Here is a 25,681-nt window from a genome sequence, read left to right as displayed (position 1 = left end):
CTTGTCTTCTCCTGTCCTCTTTCTTTTCTGAATGGTCAGATTAATTCCCAGCATCTTCATAAAATATTCTCTGATTATTTCAAACAAATTGGGCATTTGCAGTGGTATACATCTAATCTCCAGGCTCCCAAGCAGAATTTCACAAAGAAGACCTCCTCCAGGCTATTTTTCCCCAAAGAATACCCTGTGAGGCAGCCTGTGGCACTCTTGTTTTGCAGGAACACCTCAAGCACTGTACGGCTGCTGGGCTGCGCCTTTCTTTGGCTTAAGACCGGTTTCATTAACAAGCATGTTCACACTTCAACTAAAACATTTAAAATAACACCCGCACAATGTGTTTAGTGTCTAGTTAATTATTAAGTCTCTGAGCTTGAATTATTCAAGCAAAATTGATTGGGGTCAACCTCCTTCCTTCTCTTTGCGTGTGTGTGTGTTTTTAAATAAAAATAAATTCTCCTCTCTGCTTTCTAAATAATGTGGAAAAGGTTATTTAGCAACCATCAATACCCTGGACTGTGGGTGGTACCCAAGTGCTAATAGAATAGGTAGAGAACTGACAGCTTGACTCTTTTGTTAAAAAAAAAAAAATGTATCTACATCTCATATACTTCCATTGTCAATTAGCATTTATTGAGACCTAACACGTTTTAGGTTCTCCTTTGAACTTCTTTCTAGTTATTTGTAAGTTGGAAAAGTAGGTATCTTGGAGTCAGTTCTTTAACCGTACTTGAAAAAGGAGAAGAAATTGCTTCCTTCTTTGCTACTGCATCTTATGGTCAAACGAAACTGTTAAAATTGGCTTCACCATTAAAATCCATATTGTTGAAGAATATTTGTTGAGCTGAAAAAATGTCCATAATATATTGCTAATTGCAAGCAAGAGGCTATAAAACTGTCTTTTATTATGTATCATTTTTGTAAAAGTGCATAGGAAAAAGACTTGAATAATAAACACCAAAATATTGCTTATTATCTGTGTTAGGATTAAACTTTTCTTTTTGCTTTTCTACTTTTAGCATTAGTCAACACATACCCATATAAAGATGTCATTGCTGGAAATGATTGACCTTTTGTTTGAATCGAAGTATCATTCATGTCAAGACCGCATTGAAAATAATGCTGCTCTTAAGCCAGGCAAGTGTAGACGTTGCAAGTGTAGATTTCATAAAAGCTTCACGCTATTTCGTGAATCACAACTTCAATCGACTTCTGTTAGCCTTCATTTTACTTCTAGGCCCTCATTTCTAATTCTTCCTCAGCTTCCACATTATCAAGATGTAAGATACAATTGTGGGCATTAACATAGAAACATAACCGCCTTGCAGGTGTGGGGAAGGAATACAAAATAATTGTATTTTAGAGAAGGACCATAAAGGAGATGGCAATCTTGAGAGAAAGTAACAGAACTGCAACGACCCAGTTTTGTGGTGTTAATTTAAATATGGCATCTTCCCTGAGAATTTTATAAAGGGAGCTCTCCTAAAACCGAGATTCACAAAAACCTGGAAGGGCCTTACAAGCATCAGGTGCCCTAGCTATTCAGCGATTTGCCTTTGTTGCCCTAATTCCTGCATTGTGCCACTGGGTTACAAGTGTGTGTGCGCGTGCACACGGGGGTGTAGGTTTGATGACAGTGGTGAACTGCCTTGACTGCCTTCACAGGCTGAATCCCCCGCAGGCGGTAACCATGGCTAGGGAAAAACAGGCAGCCGCTAGGACAGTTCGGGAGGAGACACCATCAGGCTCCCGTAAGGAAACTTTTGGGAATGGAGATGGAGGATTTCATCCTTTGGTTGCAGACCCAAGACTTCGATGGTAGCGCGGACAAGTCTGTCATTGTTTTTGTCCCGGGAAATGACACACGAAGTGCTGTAATTAGACACCTAAGAAATGATTACTCTGGAGTGTGCGCGAACCGAATCTGGGGGGCGGGTGGGGAGCAGGTAAGGGGCTGAAAGACAGGCACCGTCTTCTCCAGCTCTGTCGGAAGCCTAAAGCCCGCTGCTTCTGGGCGCCTTTAACAAACGCGCCAGACAGGTGATGTCTCCGAGGACGAGGCAGGAGCCCCGCTTCGCTATCTGCACCAGAAGCCTCGGGGAGCCAGGGCCACGGCGCGGCGGTGGCGCAGTTTTCAGCCTGCGCCCCGTCCTGCCGCAGCTCCCGGCGCGGCCCGGTCATCCCGCCTCCATATGCTCCGCCACCACCGCCCGGGCCTCCCCCAGCCCTCCCGCAGCTCCGCATTCCAGGCTGCGGTAACCGCAGCCTCGCCGCCGAGGAGGTCCCCACCCCTCCTCTCCGGCTGCCGCAACCACTCGCGCCCGGAACCCGAGCCCCCTTGGGGGCCGCCGCTGGGCGCGCCGGCCGGACCCCGCCCGGCTTGGCCGCCGGCTGGGGCTGAGGCTCGGGCAGGGTGGGGGCGGGGAGTGGAGGGCGTGTGCGCGCGCGTGTGCCGGGGCCGGGGGCCAGGCCGCCATATTGGATCCAGACTCGTCCGCCGGCCTCCGCCTGCGTGCGGCGGGACTGAAGGAGCCTCGCGGAACCCAGGGCGCGAGCGCGAGAGGAGAGGGAAGGCGGGGGAGGGCTGGAAGGGAGAGGAAGGGAGTGGTTGGGAGCTGGACTGCCGCAGCCCCTGGTCTCCTCAGCCGCGGAAGCGACCCCTCCTCCTGCGCCTCGGCCGCCTCCCTCCTCGCTGAGGAAAGATGCCTTTAGCCCAGGGGTGTGAAGAAGGGGGAGAAGTAGCTGCCAGAGCCGCCCGCGCCGCCGCCGCAGCTGCTGCGGCTCTTGTCCTTTGAATTCAGAGAAGAACCCCCCCTCGCCTGGGGCGTCGGGAGCCTCCGGCGCGGCGGCCGCGGCGTGGGTGTGGGGGAGACCGGGATCTCTGCCTGGCGCGGCGCGGCTCGGCCCACGAGTGACCACCGACATGGAGCGGGCTCGGGCGGCCAAGTAGCCGCTTCGGAGCCCGGTGCCAGTGCCGCCCGCAGCTCGCCTTCCACCCCCGGCCGCGCCGCCGGTCAGGCCCTAGGGAGAAGCCGGGAGAAAAATGAGGAGTTTTCACCGGAATCCGTTGAAAATAGGACTGACTGCAAAGCCTTAAAAAAGAAGGACCTCGGGAGGAGAAACGAAAAGCCTCCTCCGGGCAAGACTTGGCGTGCTCCGAGCCGAGGGGCTGTTTCAGGGACCTCGCCCCCTCCCTTTCCCGCTGGAGAAATTGCCGCTGATGCATTATCCAAGTGGTGGTTGGGAGGATTTGCAGCAACATATTTGGTTTCCCTCCCCCTTCTATGCATTCTGTTTTTTTCCTCCCTTTTCTGTTTTTCTTCCCGGGAAGTGAATTGCTGATGCAAATCGGACTTTATTCATTAGTGATGCAACCGGATTCGTTTCAGGATTACGTTGCACGAGTTGAATTTTGAATGAAGGAGAAGAGTTGTTTTTTTTAAAAAGAAGTGTTGACTCTCTAGTTCGTTGTACTTTTAATTTTATTTAAATATACGACTTAATTGTATTATTCTTTAAAAAATGCATGAAGTATATATTTTATGGTAATTTCCCCCCAAAATATATGTATATGGGTGAAATTGAAGACGCTTCAGTTAAGTGAGGTTACTGGTGTGTTGGATGTTTAATTCAGCACCAGCATTGCATGACAGTTGTTTGAATAACAAGTGGTTTATTTTTAAAATCATACCTTTTAAAATTTAGGTTCAGATAATAGTAAAAGTCATCATAATAATTTAAAGGAAAACCAGCAGAAATCGAAGCAAACATGTCTGGAGAAGTGCGTTTGAGGCAGTTGGAGCAGTTTATTTTGGACGGGCCCGCTCAGACCAATGGGCAGTGCTTCAGTGTGGAGACATTACTGGATATACTTATCTGTCTTTATGATGAATGCAATAATTCTCCATTGAGAAGAGAGAAGAACATTCTCGAATACCTAGAATGGGGTAAGTTTGTAATTTTTAGATAAACTCGTAATCTTTAGCTGGTCATTATGATTTAATTGGTATAGAGAGTTATCATGAGGAAACTCCGTTGAAAGAAAAAATACAATAAAAAAATAGACACTAGTTATTCAAGATTTTCTGCTAGTTTTTGGTAAGTATTTTCCCAGGAGTAAAACTGTGCTGCTCAATTGTTACCTTGCTTTAAGGCCTAGCTAATGTGGAACTTGGCGATGAAGAACTTACGTTTTTAGGTCAAGAGTAAGATATTTTAAATCAATTCTGTGATGGGCAAAAGTGGATTATTGGTTACAGTTACCTAATACATGGCACTGTAATAGTCCTTCATTTGAAAGGCATTTATTGGTGGAAACATTCAGATTATGGAAATTATTCTCAAAATGGGAGGAGATATTATAATATCTGTGTTTACCTTAGGTCAACAGGAAGCTGAAGGTGGTGATGAGTGGGTTTTATTTCATCTCTACATAGTACAAGCAAAGGAAACTGCTAAACATGGACTTTTCCAAAAATTATGTTTGTAAGATTAAATGACATAAATAGTTTAAAAATTTTGTGATAGTAGTTGATGGAGAGTGTTTGGGGGCAGCTTCCACTTGAGAGATTTTACTCTAAATTTAATTTAAATCTAAACTGGTTAGATTTTTGGCTTCATTCTTCTAAATAGAGATATGATTTAGAAGACCTACTGTATTGGAATAGATCAATGATGTGAGCAAACGCTCCATGACCTTCAAGCTTGAGGGCTTGGCTCAAGTTCTTCAGCGTCTCCTGTTATATACAGGGCACACTCTAACGTCCAGAAGTTCACTGTTGAAGTAAGCAAGCATCGTCACCCCGATCTGTCTATAGTAGTGGTACGTTCGCTTTTGAAGGATTTTGGCCGAATATTATTTTGTACCTTTGGAATTCTAATCATTTTAGCTTGTTCTTATGCTAAGTTCTTATGCTAAAATATCTTCGTTCCCAAGTAAAACTTTATTTTCCTGAAGTAAAAGTCAGGTGCTGATGGTGTCTTTTTTTTTTGGATTTGAAATTTATTCAAAGTTAGTTTCTCAGGTAAACCACTGATGCAAGAATGCCTGTAAGTAATAACTTTATTCCATTTGCCAGTATAAGACGATTTCTAGCAAAGTGATATCATAAGGTTTAAAAAATATGTAAATGTGGGTAGAATAACTTTTCAAAACAGACTGCCAGACTCACCCTGGGAATGTAAGCAATCTAAACCATCTTTCAAGTAACTTCTCACTTAAGAGTGAGACAATTTTGACTTTGGTACTGGTTTTGTGAGTATATGTCTTTTATATGTTCATGTCTCACAAATTCAGAAATTCTGTAGTGTTAATTTTTTTTTTTTTTGAGACTTAAAGGGTTTTGGTACTTTTAGAGTTGGAACTTGAGTTCTTAGGTTATGGTTCCTTAGTGACACTCTAGTCTGTGATTTTTGTCATTTAGTGAATTCTTTCCTCTCTGTGAAGCTATGGGAGAACTGTATGTACCAGTAGTAAATATAATTTTAAATGATTTGTGATAAAGAGAAAACTGTATCCTCCATTGCCTTCTGATTATTAGAGTTTAGGTAAGTAGTTTTATGCTATGAGGTATTTTGTTGTGTTAGAATAATTTATATGCATTTTCCATTAAATATGTTTTTCTTGGATGTTGTTTCTTATATATCTATAAAAACATCTCGTTGATGTATATTTTCATATAAACCAAATATCAAATAAGTATTTGGCTGAATTTTATTTTTATTAGTGTAGAAGTTTGGATAAGGAGTAAGAAAAGAAAGTTAAGAATGGAAAAGGCTGTCAGGAGTTGTGTAGTGAGTAGTATTTGATGTCTTTAAGTTATTTGAGAATTTAGGTTAAGAATGCCAGTCTCTTTAAGAATTGAAATAGATCATATGTTCTTCATATGAATTGATTACTACATTTTGGGGAAATGTCCTATTTTATTTTAATTACCTAACAATATGTAAAAATCAGTTAAGACTACGAGTATTTCCAGATTGTGAATTGACCTCAGTTAAATGTTTTAAACATTATTTTTTGGGACTCTGCTGGAAATTTACAGAGATTGTTGTTGGGGTTAAATTTGGTAATTTAGATTTGCCTTAAATGGTGTAATTTTAAGTTTGATTTTTAATAATTCAAAAAATATTGTCTTTTATTTAAATATTTAAAAGACTATTTGCAACAGGAACGCAGTATAAATAATACAATTTGTTACATATTTGTGTTCATTATTTATATTAATTAAAGTGTCAGCTAGATGCTACTTATTTTTATGCTGATGATAGATTACTGTTATGATGGAGTCAGCCAAGATTGTTACCTGGCTGTATTCAGCTTCTTTCTATCAATTTCATTTTATTCCTAGTTTTAGTCCATTTTATTTTTATATTGGTACAGTTAATGTTTTGTTCATAGCAGCATCATGACAATAAGAAAACTGACAATTCAAAGTCAGATACGTTGTTTTTCTTTGACAGCATTTCTTGCTTTTGGTGCTGATGGCTTGAGGGAGGAAATAAGTGGAAAGAGAAAGGATTAAGCCAATGAGCACTAGAGCAAGGGAATAAAAGTGCCTTAAGACTATAGATCACATTTAAATTTAATAAGATGTATTATTTTTATTTATAGTAAATAATATTTGAAAGACTTTTTTGTCTGCTTAGTTTTAAGTTGTTGAAATGATTATGTATGTTTGTGTATACAATAATAGTCTGGATGTCAGCATAACTCTAGAATAAATTACAGTGGAGTTGTAGAAGATAACTTCCACATTGTAAACTAATTTGCTAGTAACGACTGAATTAGTATATCATTATTAAATCGGCCACACCCTACTTTTAAATGGGAAATTGGAATTTTAGGGAATTATTTACCAATTTACTTAATAAATGTAAGATAATATTACTTAATACAAAATAAATATACAAGGCTGTCTGTACGTGGATAACTGTATTTTGATGCTTTTTGAATGCTGGACTTTGTAACATAGAAATTATCACTAAATAACAGTAATTTTATAGCTTATTCAGATTTTATATATACATAGAGAATAGTCTGTTTAATAAATTTGTACCTAGAACATATCAGCAGGTACTATGCTTTAAGCTTTTCTTTTTATTAGAATAGTCATAAAGCTGTTCACTTTTTTTTTTTTTTACAGGAGGGTTAATTAAGTGAGGTGTTGATGGATCTGTGTCTTTTCTAGGACACTTCTGTTCTTCACATCTGCTGTGCCTCATTGTTAGCTTTTCCTGAGTAGAATTTATTAATCAGTTTGAATTATCAAAGTGTTCATTTGATACAGATGATTACATTTATTTTATTTAAGTTCTCAACTAGGATAATCAGCAATATTGGTTGGGTCCTTATTTCCTTTATACTAGCCACCTAATATTCTGTTCTAGGAGTGATAATGAGTAAGTGCAATGATTTTATCCAGTACAATGCTGGCACATGGTAGAAGTGTGTTCAATAAGTGTAATGGCTATTATTATAATATTTCTATTTGTCTCTGTCTTTTTAAGTGAAATTACACTTAGAGGTAGTTGCCAGAAGATACTGGTTACTGGCATTCATGTTGGAATAGCATAAGAGTGATGCTGTTGATAAAATTACATCTAGGAAAAATTCCCTATAAAGTAGAGTGAACTTACATGTAATGAACTAGTGCTGTCAACCGCTAAAGTCTTTGAAATACTTAATGTTCATTAGTAATTTTTTTGTTTTTAGGAACATCACCCTTTTTATTTTATGTATTGATTTATTTTAGAGACAGAGTTGTATTATAATTTTTTTGTTTTTAGGAGCATTACCCTTTTTATTTTATGTATTGATTTATTTTAGAGACAGGGCTGTATTAGTCTATTCTCGCATTGCTATAAAGAACTACCTAAGACTGAGTAATTTATAGAGAAAAGAGGTTTGATTGGCTCACAGTTCCGCAGGCTATAGGAGGCATCCATGGGAGGCCTCCGGAAACTTGCAGTCATGGTAAAAGGCAAAGGGGAAGCAGACCCCATCCTGCGTGGCTGGAGTGGGAGGAAGAGAGGGAAGGAGGAGATGCTACACGCTTTTAAACAACCAGATCTTGTGAGAACTCACTCACTATCACAAGAACACAAAGGGGAAGTCTGCCCCCATGATCCAGTCACCTCCCACCAGGTCCCTCCTCCAACACTGGGATTACAGTTTGACATGAGATTTGGGTGAGGGCACAAATCCAAACCATGTCAAGGGTCTTAGTATGTTGCCTAGGCTGGTCTTGAACTCCTGGGCTCAGAGATCCTCCCACCTCAGCCTCCTAAGGAGTTGGGATTACAGGTAGGCACCACCACACCCAGCTTTTTAAAAGAAAGAATGTATTGCTTTATGAGTGAAAACAGGAGGTCAGGATTAACACTTTAGGAATATTAGAAATATATTTATTTTATATGGGAATGTAAGGCATACCTTAGTATAGCAGTATATAAAAACAAATAGTGCAGTATGTTGGAAATTTTATGAAATGTCCCGTAATTCCTGGGACTTGAATACTATAACACAGTAAGCTCAGGCTATTTTAGGATAAAATAACTTAGCTCAAATAAATATTTTATTGTACCACACTTCCATGGCAGTCATTTGTTCCCTGACCTTTTTCTCATTTGGTACATTTATTGACAGTATGTTATCTATGTAGCTCATTGTTTTCTCCTGCTGGTTGTGGTAGGTTTTAAAATCAATTATTAAGTCTAACCAGCATTTAAACAATTAAAGACTAGAATAGAAAATATAAAGTACATCAAATGCAGAAGGAGTAAGTATTGTTGTGCAAAACATTGTGTTTTTCTGTATTTCTTATTCCCATACTTCTTACTATAGGTTGAGATAAAAAGAGTTTGAAATACTTTAGTGTAGGTGTGGTTATACTGTGTTGACTGTTAAACAGTGAAAATATTATAGACAGTTGATTTTTTCAAAAAGGGCACACAATAGATTAGGGACTTATTCAAGCACCTAGTGAAGGGAAAGAGGGTAGGTATGGACAAGATGTAGACTTGGAAATAGATGGGAAGAGGAGACATGGGGTACGGAGAACATGAGAGTGAGTAGGGAGAGGGAGATAGAGAATGAAAATGAAGACCGTGTTCCCGAGTTGCTGCTTCAGTCTGGCTTGTTGAATGATTGAGTATTTTTAATTTAAAAGAACTTAATGGGCAGAGGAGTTAATTTCACTCTTTTGTATTTCTTGCGATGGTTTATTGTCTCTTCCTTTGTCATTTTCCTCTTCTGACTTTGGGCTAATGGGCATTGACTTTGATTATCAGAGGTATATAAGTTTTTGAGTTTGAGTGATAACCATATGACCTATAAACAAAGGTAGTAGTTTCTTGGTTTTAGCTTCCCATCACTTCAGCCGAACTCTAGGGTAGCTGTAGGTGAGGATTTGCTAGTTCTATCAGATTTTTTCCTCATCCCTTGTTGCTCAGGAAACTGCCAGTGATAGGACTTCAAGTTTTAGGTATCGAGGACCAAGAATTGCTTAGCTCCTTTTGCCCTATCTTGATGGGTCAAGAAGTCTTATCATAATAATTATTATGAAAGACCATCATGGCTCACTACAGCCTCAACCTCCTGGGCTCACATGATCCTCCTGTCTCAGCTTCTGAAGTAGCTGGAGCTACAGGCAAGTGCCACCATGCCCAGTTAATTAAAAAAAAATTTTTGTGTGGAGATGGGGGTCTCATTATGTTGCCCTGGCTGGTCTCAAACTCCTGACCTCAAGCGATCCACCTGCCTTGGGCTTCCAAAGTGTTGGAATTGCAAGTGTGATCCTCTGCACCTGGTGTGATTTTTGTTTTTGAATTACCCACACTGTAAGTATAGATCATCCCAGACACAAGTTTTTTGTTGTATATAAAAACTTCTTTCCAAATCTAGGGGACTTCCTTTTCTTCCCCATTAATGGTGAGTAGAGCTCCAGGATTATTCTATCTAGCTACCTTCTACACACTTCCTTCCTATGATTGTCATCTCTTTTTCTAGTCAGTAGGTGGGGAATGGCTAACCTTCTATTGGCTAGTGTTTCTTTATCTGTCACGGTATGAGAGCAGCACTTTAGTTTTCACGTTAACGGGGCGCAAAGACCTGGCTTCCCCTTTCCAATCCCGCTGTTTGCCTTTATTCTTCCTCATGGAACTGTGCTTCTCTTTTGGGATTAGGGCCTCTTCACTCTAACCTCCCTCCCTAGTTTCAAAGTGTATTCTGGAAATCCATGGGATATTTAATAGATGCTTGGGCAAGAGGAAAGGTTTATATGAATAAATCAATTTGGGAAACGATTTTAGACAACATTTAATGTTAAAAATATGGCAGATTATCCTAGAATTTATGAAGTTTATCTGACTATGGAATAAGCTTTTTTTCAGAGTGTCTGGAGGATGGCTGGCAACCAGTGTTTCATAGAATACACTTTGGGAAATGTTCTTCCGGTATAAGGTCATGGTTTTCCTTGTAACTTCCTGAGTTGCAGGGTTAGAAAGAAATATTGAGAGATGTTTGGGTTATTGTGTGGATTGGAGAGAGAATCCAAATCTGAATAAGTTATATTTTACTTAGTGGCTGTGAACTTCATTTTCTGTGTGAAAGTCGTGTGCACTGAAAGATAAATTTAATCATGTTGAAATAATGTGAGTGATGCTGTTGGTAAAATTACATCTAAGAAAAGCACCCTAAAAAGTAGAGTGAAATTTGACATCATAATGAGCCAGTGCTGTCAACTCCTAAACTCCTTGAAATTACTGAGAGATCTCTTAATTATGACGTTTTCCTGCTCTAATTAAACTTGCTTTTCCTTATGTGTAGTCATTCATATTAAATATAGAAATTCTTTTATTTTTTACAGCTTTCATTACTATAGATTTTGCAAAACTATTGTCTATCTGAAAAGATTGCATTCATTACTTTGTGATTTTTAAGAGGAAAATATGGACTCATATAGTTTTAAAATCCTGTTACAGTGCTAAGTATTGTTTTTTGCAGTGTAACACATTTTTGCTAGGCCATTGGTTTCAGACTTTTGGACTAGTGTGGGAACTTTACTACTATTTATTATATCCATGAGGCACTGTGTTTCCAGTGCCAGCACCTATTTATATATACTGTTAAGGAAACTAGAAAATATATACTTTTATTAAGGAGAAAACATATATAATTGGTGCTATTTTGGCGTTGTGTGAACAATTAAAACTGTGGTTACTGTTAATTTTTGTTCTGGGTTTTGGGGAGGCCAGGTAGTAATCATAGTGGACAATCTAATTTCATTGTTTAAAGACAAACAGCATATAGGGGAATAAAATTAGTTTTTCTTCTTTTTTTTTTTTTTTGATAGAGATAAGGTCTCACTATGTTGCCCAGGCTGGTCTTGAACTCCTAACCTCAAGCAATTCTCCGACCTTGGCCTCCCCAAAGTGCTGGGATTACAGATGTGAGCAGCCACACCTGGTCTTTTTTCTTTTTTCTGATTTAGATGTATTTTTCTCTTTAACTGTTCCTCACCAGTGCCATTCTTCCCACCCCTGATCTAATTATACTGGAAAGTACTATTTATATGGATGAAAACAATCTTTTGAAAAGATTGTGTTTATTTCAGTCATGTGCAATCATTTGTTAACTTTCAGTTTTATCTCAGATTGCTTAAACATCACTGTAGGCTTAATCAATGAAAAAAACACCTTCTATTTAGTTTGGTCTATTCATAGTGATAATGCTTAATTCAGTTTCCTTAGAGTTTCCATGGTGAATATCCACAAGTAGAACACCTAACCTGAAATGTTTCTGTTCTAAACCAATATACTGGAAAAGAGCAAGGGGTTTTGGATTAAGACTGACTACTTTGTTTATTAGCTGGGTGATTTAATTATTTAACTTCTCTGTCTCTTTGTGAAAAATGGACATAAGACTAATAGTTTACTTTTCTAAAAAGTTAAAAGTTGGTTTAGGATTCTTCCTTTCTGGTGATTTATAGTTGTATTTTGTCAGCTTGTTTCCCATTCTGGTTTTTTTTGTTTGTTTGTTTTTAAGAGATGGAGTCTCACTCTCTTGCCCAGGCTGGAGTCCAGTGGCGTGATCTCAGCTCACTGCAACTTCTACCTCCCAGGGTCAAGCAGTTCTCCTGCCTCAGCCTCCCAAGTAGCTGGGACTACAGGTGCATGCTGCCATGCCTGGCTAATTTTTTTTTTGTATTTTAGTAGAGACAAAGTTTCACCATGTTGCCCAGGCTGATCTTGAACTCCTGAATTCAGGCAGTCCACCAGGCTCGGTCTCCCAAAGTGCTGGGATTTTAGGCATGAGCCACCGTGCCTGGCCTCCCATTCTGCTTTTTAGAATTTCTGTCTAACCTTATGATAAAGGAATAATTAAAATGACATTTATTGGTAAATAATAACTGAAATGCATAGCTATACTAATATAAGGATGTAAATAACTGTTTTACTATTAACATACATTCGTATCTTACTGATAGTATTTTATTATATTGGGATTGAAGATGCCAATATCTCTGTGTGACTATGCCAAAAAATTTTATAGAATAAGCTTTTTGCATTGGAACATTTTGTTATATAATTATTCTTCAGTAAATATCAAGTTAATGCTCATTCGTCCACCATCAGCAATGAATATGAGATGACTAATAACATTTTATTTTTATATTTATGTGCAATCTGCACATCAGTGGTAGAGTTCTGGACTTCAACCCAGAAGGTTAAAATCATCATGAAAAATTATTGATGTGTTGTTCATTTAGGACTTTATATGTATTAAAGATTTTGCAGCACTCATAAATGTATTTGTGACCTGACAGTACCACAAATGTGTGGTGTGCTATGTAGAAACTGAATGTACACTACTGTTTCCTAGATTATATTTCAAGAGATATAAATGAATATTCTGAAAATTAAGAGTTCAGTGGATATGTAAGAATGGAAAATAGTGCTTTTTGTATGTCTCTTTGGATATTACAAAGCACATTATCATAGAAAAAGTTTCAAAAAGTTCAGTGTAGAAACCATTTAAACTTTGTTTTACCTAGAATTTGCCTGAGTAATTTAACATTGGAACTCCTTATGAAGAACAGCTGACAGAGTTTGGGAAATGCTGATAACCAGAGGTAGTGTGAGAGCCTTTAAATTGGTTGTGTGACAGAAAGTGGTTAATAAATTCTTCTGCCACACAAATTGTCACAATTTATATCAATTTCCAAACAAAGGCATAGGTTTGAAGGTTTGCCTTTATCCTTGCCATGTTTTTTTTAGCGTATCTGTTTATGTCATCTAAGCAATATTACGTTGGTGTGGAGTTTTGCATTGGGTGTATATATCTTTACAAACAAAGGACAGTGAGACTTGATACATGCCTTCGAGGAGTTTATATGTGCAATTCTTGGTTTGCAAAGATGCGCCTTTTAACCTAGTGATTTTCTTTTTTTCCAGTAAAGCTTTATTATGTTCTAATCCAGTTACCTCTCTAACCATTGGTACACAATTTGGGATCGATATTGTCATGGCTGTGAAATAGAACAGTGCTAATTAAGATTTTATGGAAGTCTTGTAAAAGCAGTATAGTTGTCTTGCTACAGCAAGAATCCCATTCTTAAGTATCATCATTTACTTGGAGTGGCTAATGCAATGCCCCAAGTTGACTCAGATACTATTAAAAGCACTCAAGCATCTACTTAGAAATGGTATGCCCTGGGATTTAAAAAATACTTGTTTGAAAAGATTAGGAAAAGCCCCCACTATGAAAAGTGACTAAAACCCCTTTTTCAGATTGTGTTGCTAGCTACACGATCTTGCCCTGAGCTAAAATCATAACTAAGAAACATTTAATAACAGACTAAGTTCAGGTATATGGTGAAGCTGACATATGATATCATAAAGCTTTTCCATACCCTCTACTTATAGAGATTCTCCTAGAGTTTATGGTTAAAACTACAATAATATTTTCAGGTCTAGTGTAGACTCTGTTTCTGCCTTTTTGCTGCGTGCCTTTGTAATGTGTTACTCACTTCAGACTAATGCATGCTAAGCTGACAGTTTCTTCTAGGAGTCCTTTGCTGTGTTATGTTGCTTGAAGTTGTGATTAAGTGTGATCATCATATTTGTCTCTTCTGACTCTGTGCGTCTGGTAATCCCAGTTAAGTGTAGTAGCCCATGAGTTCTGGTTTTATTCAGCCTCTGTGTGCATCTGGCTCAGTTGACTTCTCTGTATGAAACATGTACAAATGGATTACCTTCCTGGATCTTACTGACCTTGTTAATCATGTTTGTTTTTCCATTAAATGTTAAGCAGTAACAACTTCCTTATTACATGTGCCTCTAACCTGAAAATATTGTGAATTCTACACATCCAGGACCTTTGTAGAAGGAATTAAAAAAAATAACCCACTTATAACATGATCCTTTGATCATGTCAACATCCTGCTTAATATACTTCAGTGACTACTGAAAGCTTTCAGAATGACATTTGAACTCCTCTTTAGCATGGCATACAGACTTTTTAATATGATTCTTGTTTACTTCTCTTTTTCTTCACTTTATTTATTTATTTATTTAGTTTTTTGAGATGGAGTCTCGCTCTGTCACCCAGTCTGGAGTACAATGGCATGATCTTGGCTCACTGCAACCTCCGCCTCCTGGGTTCAAGCAATTCTCCCACCTCAGCCTACCGAGTAGCTGGGATTATAGGCACCCACCATCATGCCTGGCCAATTTTTGTATTTTTAGTAGAGTTGGGGTTTCATTATGCTGTCCAGGCCGGTCTCAAACTCCTGACCTCAGGTGATCCACCTGCCTCAGCCTCCCAAAGTGCTGGGATTACAGGCATGAGTCACCGCTCCCAGCAGATGCTATGATATTTTAATGTCGAAAAAGTGGTGTCAAATTTGATGATGGTGATGAAGAAAATAATTTTCATAATCCTTAAAGTATATGAACTTTGTTGAAATAGAATAAAGTCAGCTTAATAAGAATAACATCTAAAGGTATGAGAGGACCTAGTAATCCTTGAAAGACCAACCTTAAAGAGACTTCTCTGACAGCAAGAAAAATAAGAGAGTAAACAACAAGAAATGAAAAGGAGGTTTCTTGAGACAACAAACCACAATGAAGACATTACACAAATGTGAGTTATTTTTATCCTACCCATTTTGGGATTAAAAGAGTAGTCTATAAAGAGTAAAGGATTTAAGGTTAAAAAATGTTTGCCTTGGCCGGGCGCGGTGGCTCACGCTTGTAATCCCAGGACTTTGGGATGCCGAGGTGGGCGGATCACGAGGTCAGGAGATCGAGACCATCCTGGCTAACACAGTGAAACCCCATCTGTACTAAAAATACAAAAAAAATTAGCCGGGCGTAGCGGCGGGCGCCTGTAGTCCCAGCTACTCCGGAGGCTGAGGCAGGAGAATGGCGTGAACCCGGGAGGCGGAGCTTGCAGTGAGCTGAGATCGCGCCACTGCACTCCAGCAGTGGGGCAGAGCGAGACTCCTTCTCAAAAAAAAAAAAAAAAAAAAAAAATGTTTGCCTCAGCTTCCCAAAGTGCTGGGATTACAGACGTGAGCCACCATGCCTGGCTTTTTTCCTTCACTTTAAAACATTTTGAAATAATCTCAAGTTTATAGAAACATTGAAAATATAGTACAATTTTTTTTCCTCTTAAACCATTTGAGAGTAAGTAGCCTACCTAATGCTCTGTCATCCCCAAATATTTTCTGCATTATTCTACGTAACCACAATACAACTATTAAAATGAAGAAATTAACATTGATGTATATTGTCATCTAATCTTTAGGGCTGAATTGTTCAGGCAGGAGAAGGGAATGACTACTTATTATGTATGTATGTGTGTATGTGCAATTTTATATTTATTTTCCACTGTCATCTTAAAAATTATTTAAAGTTCTTTAAGAAATTTACCTATAGTAAAATTCACTTATTTTGGTGTGCATCCTGTGAGTTTTAACAAATGTAAAGTCATGTGACCACTACCGTAGTCAAGGTACAGAGCAGTTCCATCATCCCTAAAATTCTCTTGTGCTGTTCTTTTGTCCCACACTCATCTTTTACTCCAGCTATAAATGAATTTGACTCTTTTACTCATTAAACCATGACTTTGATCATTCATGACTTTTCACGTATTGGTTAAATTGTTTGGAAACTCCTCTTTCACTGCAACCCATAGGAGACATTTGGTAATGTAGGTTGAATGAATTATACCATTGTACTTGTTATATGCAAGGCTAGAAGCAATAGCTCTAATCTTGAAACATTGTATGAAACTCGTATTTTTAATGCCAGGAATTGTTTCTTCTTTGATTTACCCTATTATATTTCAAAGTAATTTTTTTCCTTTTTAAAATTATTTAATAATTAGAAATAGTGATAATAAAAATTCAAAAGTGATTTTTCTGTTTTTTTTTTTTTTTTCTTTTTTTTTGAGACAGAATCTTGCTTTGTTGCCCAGGCTGGAGTGCAGTGGTGTGATCTTAGCTGACTGCAACTTCCATCTCCTGGGTTTAAGCAATTCTTCTGCCTCAGCCTCCTGAGTAGCTGGGACTACAGACATGTGCTACTATGCCTGGCTAATTTTTGTATTTTTTGTAGAGAGGGGGTATCGCCATGTTGACCAGGCTGGCCTGGAACTCCTGGCCTCAAGTGATCTGCCCACTTCGGCTTCCCAAAGTGCCCGGATTACTGGCATGATTACAGGTGCCACCACACGCGGTCAAGAGTGATTTCTTATATGAGTAGTCGTTTATTATCCCCTAGCAGTTGGCAGTTTGTAAACAAGTACTTCATGGTGGTGAGGGAAGGAGAAGAGGGTGCTGCTGTTTAAAAGAATGAGGTAAAATGCAGATAATCTCAAATTTTTCAAGGTAAAGGTTCTTGGATTAACTCTGCATTTAACTTTATTTGCACAATGTCCATCATAAACTTTAGAGTCTGGTGATGATGGATTGAGCATACAAATATAACTTCATTTCCTTCTGCAATTCACTAACACTATAATAAAGTAATTTTTTTAAAGAGTCATAAACCTTTAAGGATGGTAAGAGTGGTAGAAGAGACTATAGAAAGGAAATTTTGGAAGCTGAAAAGCAGGTAGATGAGTGATAATGACTTAGGAGATCTGAGAAAGTCAAATTCCAAATTAGCAATGGTGAAAATTGAGGACTTGTTCAGTTTACTTGGCAGAATCTTCAAAAGTCTTAGAATTGATATCTTTAAGAACCTCTGGAAGTTGAGGTATGGGTAGGGCTAAAGTACAGAGGATTGATTGAGGCTGTTTTAGATGCAGTAGAAACTCTAGAGCCATTCTCCTGTTGAGTGCCATTAGGTTACTTTGTCCCTCTCCTCAAACAAATGTTGGATATTCTTAGTACAACAGAGGTTTTCTGGATTGGGCAACATAGGCGTAGTTTATGGTGGACATTTCATATTGAAAATAAGGAGATTAAGTAAATTTGTATTCACTTCTACTGCGCCCAGAATGCTGGCAACTAGGCCTTTATCACAAAGACAGAAGATTAGAAGAGTCTTGTCTGGAGAATCTGACTCTCCGCAAGAAGAAAGAACTTAGAGATGCAGATATCAGGGGCTTCTCAGTAAAGGGCTCAGACAGTCACACTACAGTGAGATTTGTTATCAGTGGGTTTCACCCAAGGGTTTGGAGTTTCATGTCATGTTTTAGTTCTCATAATTAAATATGAATGGAAAACTGAGAATTGCCAGACATCTAAGGAAAGGTACAGTTCAGGGAAAGCATAACTTCGAAAAAAGAAATCCCCCCAAAAAACCAAATCACATAAAACTATCAGTATTTTCTAGAGATGAGAGAAAATACTGCAGTCATGAAGTCGGGATGCCATAAACAGGAACAAAAGAGAATGAAAAAAGTTCTTTGAAATTAATATGATAGCTAAAATGAAAACCTCAGTACAAGATTGGAAAGTAGAAGAATGGAGCAAAAAGCCACAGAGAGATAGAAAAGAGGAGATAGAGGAGAAAATTAGAGGACCAATTTAGGAGGCCTGAATAATAATCTGATGAACGATAGGAATTCTAAAAGAGCACTTTGATAGAACAGAGGGGAAGAAATCATCAATGAAGTAATTCAAGAAAATGTAGAACCAAAGGGCACGAGTTTCTAGATAGAAGGGGCCTACCAAATACCCAGGTCAGTGGATGAAAATAGATTCACATCAGGGTTCAGAACCAGTACATTTTGGAATTCCTAAAACTCTGGGGACAAACAGGAGACCCCAAAAGATTCCAAAGAGTGTGAATACAAAGGATAAGAATCAGAAACACTGGCCTTTTCCGCAGCAACACTAGAAGCTAAAAGACAGTGTTAATATTTTGAAGGAAAACAGTTTCTAAACTGAAATTCTATATCCAGCCAAATTCTTAAGTATGAGGGTGGGTAAGGACATTTTTAGGCATGAAGATGTTAAAAATTCTGTAACCTGTGGGCTACAAATGGTTTACTTAGGATAAGGAGCTTCCCAGGATATGAGACTTGTTCTAAAACCAGGAAAGTCTTAGGCAAGCTGGAATGAGTTGTTGCCTTAGCTGCAACTAGATAAAGGAGTGAATGATGAGGAAATAACAGGATATAGGAAGCAGGAGATACAATGCAGGAGAGAGTAGAAAGGATTTCCTAAGACTATAGTGAAGGGAGAATACAAAATGACAACTTTGCACCAACCATAGTGGTGAACCAAAACAGGTAGGATGCAGTTCAGAAGGTTCCAGGACAGACTTAAGTATCTGATATGGATGAACATCTTGAGAGGAGATTTGGAAATCTGGGGAGAATTTAGGTTGCTTAGAAATGAAGCAAATGAGAAAACAATAATAAAAATAGAAATTTGTTTAGGAAAGGAAAAGTAATAACTTATATATGGCTATAGTAATGAAAACACTTAACTAAAATTATGCTATAACCATATTGGGAGGATGGTATGGAAAGGGAATTTTTTTTTGGTGGAAGTGATAGTAGGTATGGGGCCTAATGTTTTTCCTAAATCTTAAGTGATGATTGAATGTGTATTTATGAATAACTGATAAAAATGAAAATTTAAAAAGCTGTAGTTTTTACAAAATTAAAAAGTCTAAATCCGGCTGGGCACAGTGGCTCATGCCTATAATCCCAGCGCTTTGGGAGACCGAGGTGGGCAGATCACGAGGTCAAGAGATTGAGACCATCCTAGCCAAGATGGTGAAACCCTGTCTGTACTAAAAATACAAAAAAAATTAGCTGGGCGTGGTGGCTCACGCCTGTAGTCCCAGCTACCCTGGAGGCTGAGGCAGGAGAATCTCTTGAACTCAGGAGGGGGAGGTTGCAGTAAGCCGAGATCACGCCACCGCACTCTCGCCTGGCGACAGAGTGAGACTTTGTCTCAAAAAAAAAAAAAAAAAAAAAGTCCAAATCCTTTACACTTACTTTGTTGATCTTATTTTCAAACTTGTGTTTTTCTTTCTGAGGTATTTCTAAGTCTTGTAATCAAGGAGCTCAAAACTGGATACAGCAAATGGGAAATTTGTGTTAGAATTTATGAGAATATTCTTTGAGCAGATCAGTCTTTTTCTTCTTATTTCTCTGTTCTTAAAGATGACAATTTATAAATAGTCTTTATCTGTCTTAAGAGTTTAGTTGATTCCTGAAAAACCTGTGTAGGTTAAATTCATTAAGGATACACAGATAATTCTGTGAACACACAGCAAAAGAACACTAACAGAGCAGTGAAGACAAAATAAATCACACAAATGATGTAAATGACGCAAATGATGGATATGATTATTATTTCTTTAAGGAGCTGCCAGGTGCTATGAGGAGGCATCAGAATACATGTCAGCTATACAACTGCAAAGGTAGCTTTGGTTTAGCAGCACTTACCTGCTCTTCTGAAGTTCAAGTTTATCCTTGTAAATGCAAAGAAATGCCGTGTGTGTGTGTGTGTGTGTGTGTATGTGTGTGTGTGTGTATGTGTGTGTATATATAAATTCTCATAGCTTTTGGGGCTACAAGAGGTTTTTGGTTACATGGATGAATTGTATAGTGGTGAAGTCCAAGATTTTAGTATGCTCATCACCTGAGTACTGTACATTTTACCCAATATATAGTTTTTTATCCCTCACCCCCTTTCCTCCCTCTACCTTCTGAGTCTCCAACTCCATTATACTTCTCTATCTGCCTTTATGTACCAATAGCTTAGCTCCCACTTGTAAATGAGAACATACGGTATTTGGTTTTGCATTCCTGAGTTACTTCACTTACAATAATGGCCTCCAGCTCCATCCAAGTTGCTGCAAAATACATTATTTTGTTCTTGTTATGACTGCGTAGTATTCCATGGGGGGGGTGTGTGTGTGTATTCTTTATCTATACATTGGTTGATGGGCACTTAGGTTGGTTCCATATCTTGACAATTGTAAATTGTGTTGCAATATACATATGTGTGCAGGTGTGTTTTTGATGTAATGACTTACTTTCCTTTGAGTAGATACCCAGTAGTGGGACTGCTTGATCAAATGGTAGATATACTTTTAGTTCTTTAAAAAAATCTTCTTAAAGTTTTCCATAGAGGTTGTACTAACTGACATTCCCACTAGCAGTGTGTAAGTGTTCCCTTTTCACCACATCCACAGCAACATCTATTGTTTTTGACTTTTTAATAATGAGAAGTGCCTTGTATTAAATGAAATTCCTCTTGTAATGAATTTCAACTTCTCCTAGAGAAAATCCCTTTAAAATCTAAAGAACTGAGTAGCTCTTCCCTTCATGTCTGTTTTAGGGCAGGGTTAAGAGAAGTTTGTTTTGGGGGATTGTTGAACTGTAGGACTATGAGAAAACTGGTCAGCTTTCTAACTACTCCCAAGTCAGGTTTTCAGAGGATGAGAGTGACATCTTTGCTTACTTTAACATTATCACTCTTTACATTCAGATGCATATTGAAAAACACACCCCAAAATAAATTATTACTGAATTATGTAATATTTTGCTTTCTTGTATTAGAAATCATTCTGTTTAGTTTGTTCACTACTTCTGTTGCTCAAGGTCGTTTTTGTTTCCCAGACTGTGGGTCATTTATTTTGTTGGTGACTGCATACCTAAAAATTTATCTTGCGTTTTATCTAAAGGGAAAAAACATTCAAAATAGTAGCAAAGCCATAAAAAATTTACAGGCTAAATCTGTAATCATTTTAGTTCCTAAGTTTAATGTCTTTACTGAGAATCAATAGAATTTAAAGCAGATACGAATCAGTCCATCTAGATAACATTATATATTTACAGCTTAAAATAGGGTGAGGATGAAATATTTATGATAGTTTAGTATATTTTGTTTTCAGTTATGTGTATTACTAAAAAATACGTAAACCATTCCATTTAAAAAAAGAAGTAAAAGGAGATAATGTAATATAACTAGTATTTGGAGATGACAAAGGAATTTTCCCTCCAACTGTAGTACTATTTCCTTTGCAACAGTGTTTCTATTTTATGTTTTAGTTCTCAGCTATACAAAGGTGATTTTTGTGAGAGGGTATTAATTTTTTAACAGATAATTAAATTTGATTTTTGAAAACCCTAATTGTTTAGTGTTCATCAACTCTAAGAATTTTTACCTAAAGCTGCTTAAATATTAGTTAAAAAGTTGTTTCATTTTCTTTCCAAAATTCTCTGCACATGGCTCAAACTGTATTTGAGTCTGAATTTCTTTTGAAAATCCAGAAAGCTTTATGAAGAAATGCCAAGAAAATGTTTAGTTCAGATTTACTCTTCTTTCATAGAAGGACTTTCACTTTAACTGTTTCACTTGATTTGTGTTCATTCTACTCTACAGCTGTCCATTTCTGAAAGTTACCAGCCTCTAGAATGTAAAGAGCCATATATGATTCTATTCTAGCATATTGAGGTGAAGTTATAGATGAAGTTATAGATGTGTTTTGTTCAGCTTAGTTTTGATTAATTTTCCTTTTTTATGGATATTGAATTATCTTTATAATTCAGTGAAAAGGCAATGTTTGAGATATTTCGTGTGCTTTCTTCTCTGTAAAGTTCTCAGTTTTTGTCACTGAAACCTGTAAGCCACTGAGCTGCTGCTATTTGTATCTGCTTATGCCAGATAGTCCTTGGCTTTCATTTGCCAGGATGCAGCAAGCTTTTTGTTATGTAGCTTCAAGTGGCTTTTTTTCCTTAAAAGAAGCATGTTTTTGCTGGAGAAGTATGAATCCATATTACCAGTTTATTATAAAGGACAAAACCTGGGACAGCCATATGGAAGTGATGCATAGGGCGAGGTTTAGGGTAAGGGAGTTAGAGGGGGAGGATTTCCGTGCCCTCTTTCATTAATTTTCTTCTGAGTTTTCAGGTTATAGCACCAACATACTAATGACACTAGCTAGTTTATATACATGTTTAGCCAAATTATGAAAAGTAAAAGGAACTATTTTCCTGAGGGTATTATTACAAAAAAATGCCTCAAGGTGAGTAAGGGCAATTATAATAGTGGCTGAATTTCTAGTACTATTTTGTCATAATTTCACTTGTTATTTTTTATGTGTTTGTGTGTGTATATTTCTTGGATGTGCTTTAAGTGTTCCTTGTCTTCAGTACCTTGGCAATATATATGAATTTGGAATTGTGGTACAACTCTGGGGAGGGAGGTACTCTGGAAAATGCCCTATGCGTAAAATTCTTACCTATCACACTGAGAGAAAGAGAAAGAGAGATTTTTTTGAGACAGATAACACTGCCTTGCCCTCCCAAAGTGCTGGGATTACAGGCGTGAGCCACCATGCCCCACCTAAACTTTTTTTAAACATTTAATTTACTTCCATTTATTTGTTGTTAAAAATAATGCTATTATAAGCTGATCTGTGATTAAATGTCATTTTATTACAAACTAGAGACACTGTTAAAAGCAGCATTTATCTCTTATTTTATAAGGTAATGAAGAAAATGTGAAATATATATATTTTATAAGCTCTTGTTGCCCAGGCTGGAGTGCAATGGCGCCATCTCGGCTCACCGCAACCTCCACCTCCTGGGTTCAAGCAATTCTCCTGCCTTAGACCAGGCCAGCCTCCCGAGTAGCCACCATGCCTGGCTGATTTTGTATTTTTAGTAGAGACGGGGTTTCTGCATGTTGGTTAGGCTGGTCTCAAACTCCCGACCTCAGGTGATCCGTCTGCCTTGGCCTCTCCAAAGTGCTGGGATTACAGGCGTGAGCCACTGCACCCAGCAACAGATCTTTTTTCTTTTTTTTTAAATGACTTTACCATAGTAGCTTTGTATATGAATCTGATGGCAATTGGGGATGTAGATACCTTTTGCAGTAAATAATAATAGTGACAGATTGTATAACCAGTTCTAATAACACATTATAAGTTCTATAGGCTTGAGGATTTAGTTTTTTTAAATTCTCTTTTTGTGATAATTTTTAGAAACTGTAAACATTTTAGTGTTAAAAGGTGATTAAGAATATGCCATAGTCACTGTTTTCCAGCATTTATCACTATTTTTAATTATATGTATTTGCAATTATTTGATTATTATTGATCTTCCTTACTAGAGCAGGGACTGTGTCTGTTTTGCTTACCACCTCTTCCCCAATACCTAACATAAGTGCTTGGTATATTGTAGGCACTCAATAAATATCTACTTGGTGAATGAAAGAGTTGGTGAGTGAACAGTGGAGTTAAGCAAATAAATAGGGAATAACATGTTTTGATACAGTTAAATCTCAATATTGAGTCAGTAGCTTCGATGAAGAAATAACATCAAAAACTCCAACTTTAGAAACAATTTTGCAGAGATTTTGGGGGGAATATAATAAAATATAACAAAGAGGGCAATTTAGAGATGAAGTATTTAACTCTAGGGTTTTGGTTTTGTTTGAATGATAGTGGAAACATCCAGGTAGAATGTTCAGGAGAGAGAAATATGTGCCAAAGGTCAAAGGGTGGTCATTAAAGTAATGACAGTAATTAAATTCAGTAAATTATTGAATGTCTTCCTTGTGCTAACTATTGTATAGGTGTGAAATGTAGGTGAGTAAGACTTGTTCCTCGTAATAGTAATTCAATTAAAATACCTCTTACCCTGATAATTCTCTTCACAAGTAAAGTTTTAACAAAGTTAGAATTTTGATTTTAGAATTTAGTGGAAAGCAATGATTATGACCAAATTATCTTAATACCTTGTTGAATTTTCACTATATCTTCTAAGTGATAAAGATGATTTTAATTCAGTCAACTTTATACTCGAGACTTTTGTTAATAAAATATTTTAAAACATGGTTTACTGCCATTCTGTATAGAAATAATTGGAACAAGATTTTTTAAAATAATCATTATGATACCTGTCTTTTATCTTTCTGCAGAAAAAATACAGAAACGCTAATGTCTCTAGAGGTAAATATTTAGTGAAATGTGGTTTTCCTTTGAAATTAAAATTAATCATCTTTGATTTCATATTTTTTCTTTTACACTGTGATACTTTAAAAATTATTGGCTGGGTATGGTGGCTCACGCCTATAATCCTGGCACTTTGGGAGGCCAAGACAGGCGGATCATGAGGTCAGGAGTTCGCGAGCAGCCTGGCAAATATGGTAAAACCCCATCCCTACTAAAAATGCAAAAATAAGCCGGGCATGGTGGCACGCGCCTGTAGTCCCAGCTACTTGGGAGGCTGAGGCAGAAGAATCGTTTGAACCTGGGAGGCAGAAGTTGAAATGAGCCGAGATTGTGCCACTGCACTCCAGCCTAGGCAACAGAGCGAGACTCTGTTTAAAAAAGAAAAAAAAATTATCTGTTATATACCTCAGGGCTATTTGTTATTTTTAAATTGTCTTTAAAATGAACTTGAATTTTGTGAACATTGTAGTTTATTTATTGAATTTATGATTCTGTAGAAGAAACAGGTCAAATTTCTGGTGGTACAAGTCTTAACTTCAGTATTGGAATAAAAAATAGTTTAAATGATAGTACAGTGATAAGAGGTAGCTGATTACACAATACAAATGTTGAGAGTTAATAGTGTGCTTTTGGTTGGAACAGAGAACCTGATGCAAATTGGTTTAAAGAATGTGGAAAGTTTTACTAGTTAACCTATCAAGAGCAAAGGTGGGGTAGACTTCTCGGTTTAGTGGCTCTACAGTATTATCAAACATCCAAAGTCTTTCAGTCTCACTGATGTTGTAGTGTAGACTTTTTTTTTTTAATTTTTGAGACAGAGTCTCATCTGTCAACCAGGCTGGAGTACAGTGGTGTCATCTCTGCTCACTGCAACTTCTGCTTCCTGGGTTCAGGCGATTCTCCTGCCTCAGCCTGCTGAGTAGCTGGGATTACAGGAGCGTGCCACCATGCCTGGGTAATTTTTGTATTTTTAGTAGAGACGGGGTTTCACCATGTTGGACAGGTTGGTCTTGAACTCCTGACCTCAAGTGATCCACCCGCTTCAACCTCCCAAAGTGCTGGGATTATAGCCGTGAGCCACCGCGCCCAGCCTAGACTTCTTTTTTAACACTGTTTTCCCTCAGGATTCTGGGATGGCACCAGAGCAACATGATTTTTGTTCAGGTGGGGAGGAGAGAGGGAGGCTACCTGTAGCCCTCTGATTTCATGGAAGCACCTAGAAAATCTTCCCTCCATTCTCAATGGC

At 37.8% G+C, this 25,681-nt stretch overlaps 1 protein-coding gene across 8 annotated transcripts in view; it reads left to right on the top strand.

The window, feature by feature from the left end:
- The first annotated feature begins 3,659 nt into the window (after window positions 1-3,659).
- The window catches only part of CDC42BPA (CDC42 binding protein kinase alpha), a 329,925-nt gene continuing 307,903 nt past the window's right edge, over window positions 3,660-25,681 (top strand). For 5 of the 8 annotated variants that reach the window (XM_010381838.2, XM_010381864.2, XM_010381872.2 and 2 more), the window contains exon 1: window positions 3,660-3,944. In XM_010381838.2, the coding sequence (XP_010380140.1) occupies window positions 3,767-3,944 (178 nt within the window). In that variant the 5' untranslated portion in view covers window positions 3,660-3,766. The remainder of the gene's footprint in view (window positions 3,945-25,681) is intronic. The other 3 variants (XM_010381890.2, XM_010381881.2, XM_010381877.2) reach the window with 1 other exon arrangement.

The sequence above is a fragment of the Rhinopithecus roxellana genome, chromosome 8 (genome assembly GCF_007565055.1).
Source record: "Rhinopithecus roxellana isolate Shanxi Qingling chromosome 8, ASM756505v1, whole genome shotgun sequence".
NCBI classification, from domain to species: Eukaryota; Metazoa; Chordata; class Mammalia; order Primates; family Cercopithecidae; genus Rhinopithecus; species Rhinopithecus roxellana.
Note: the sequence above shows the minus strand (reverse complement) of the source record. Positions and strands in the feature narration are given on the sequence as shown.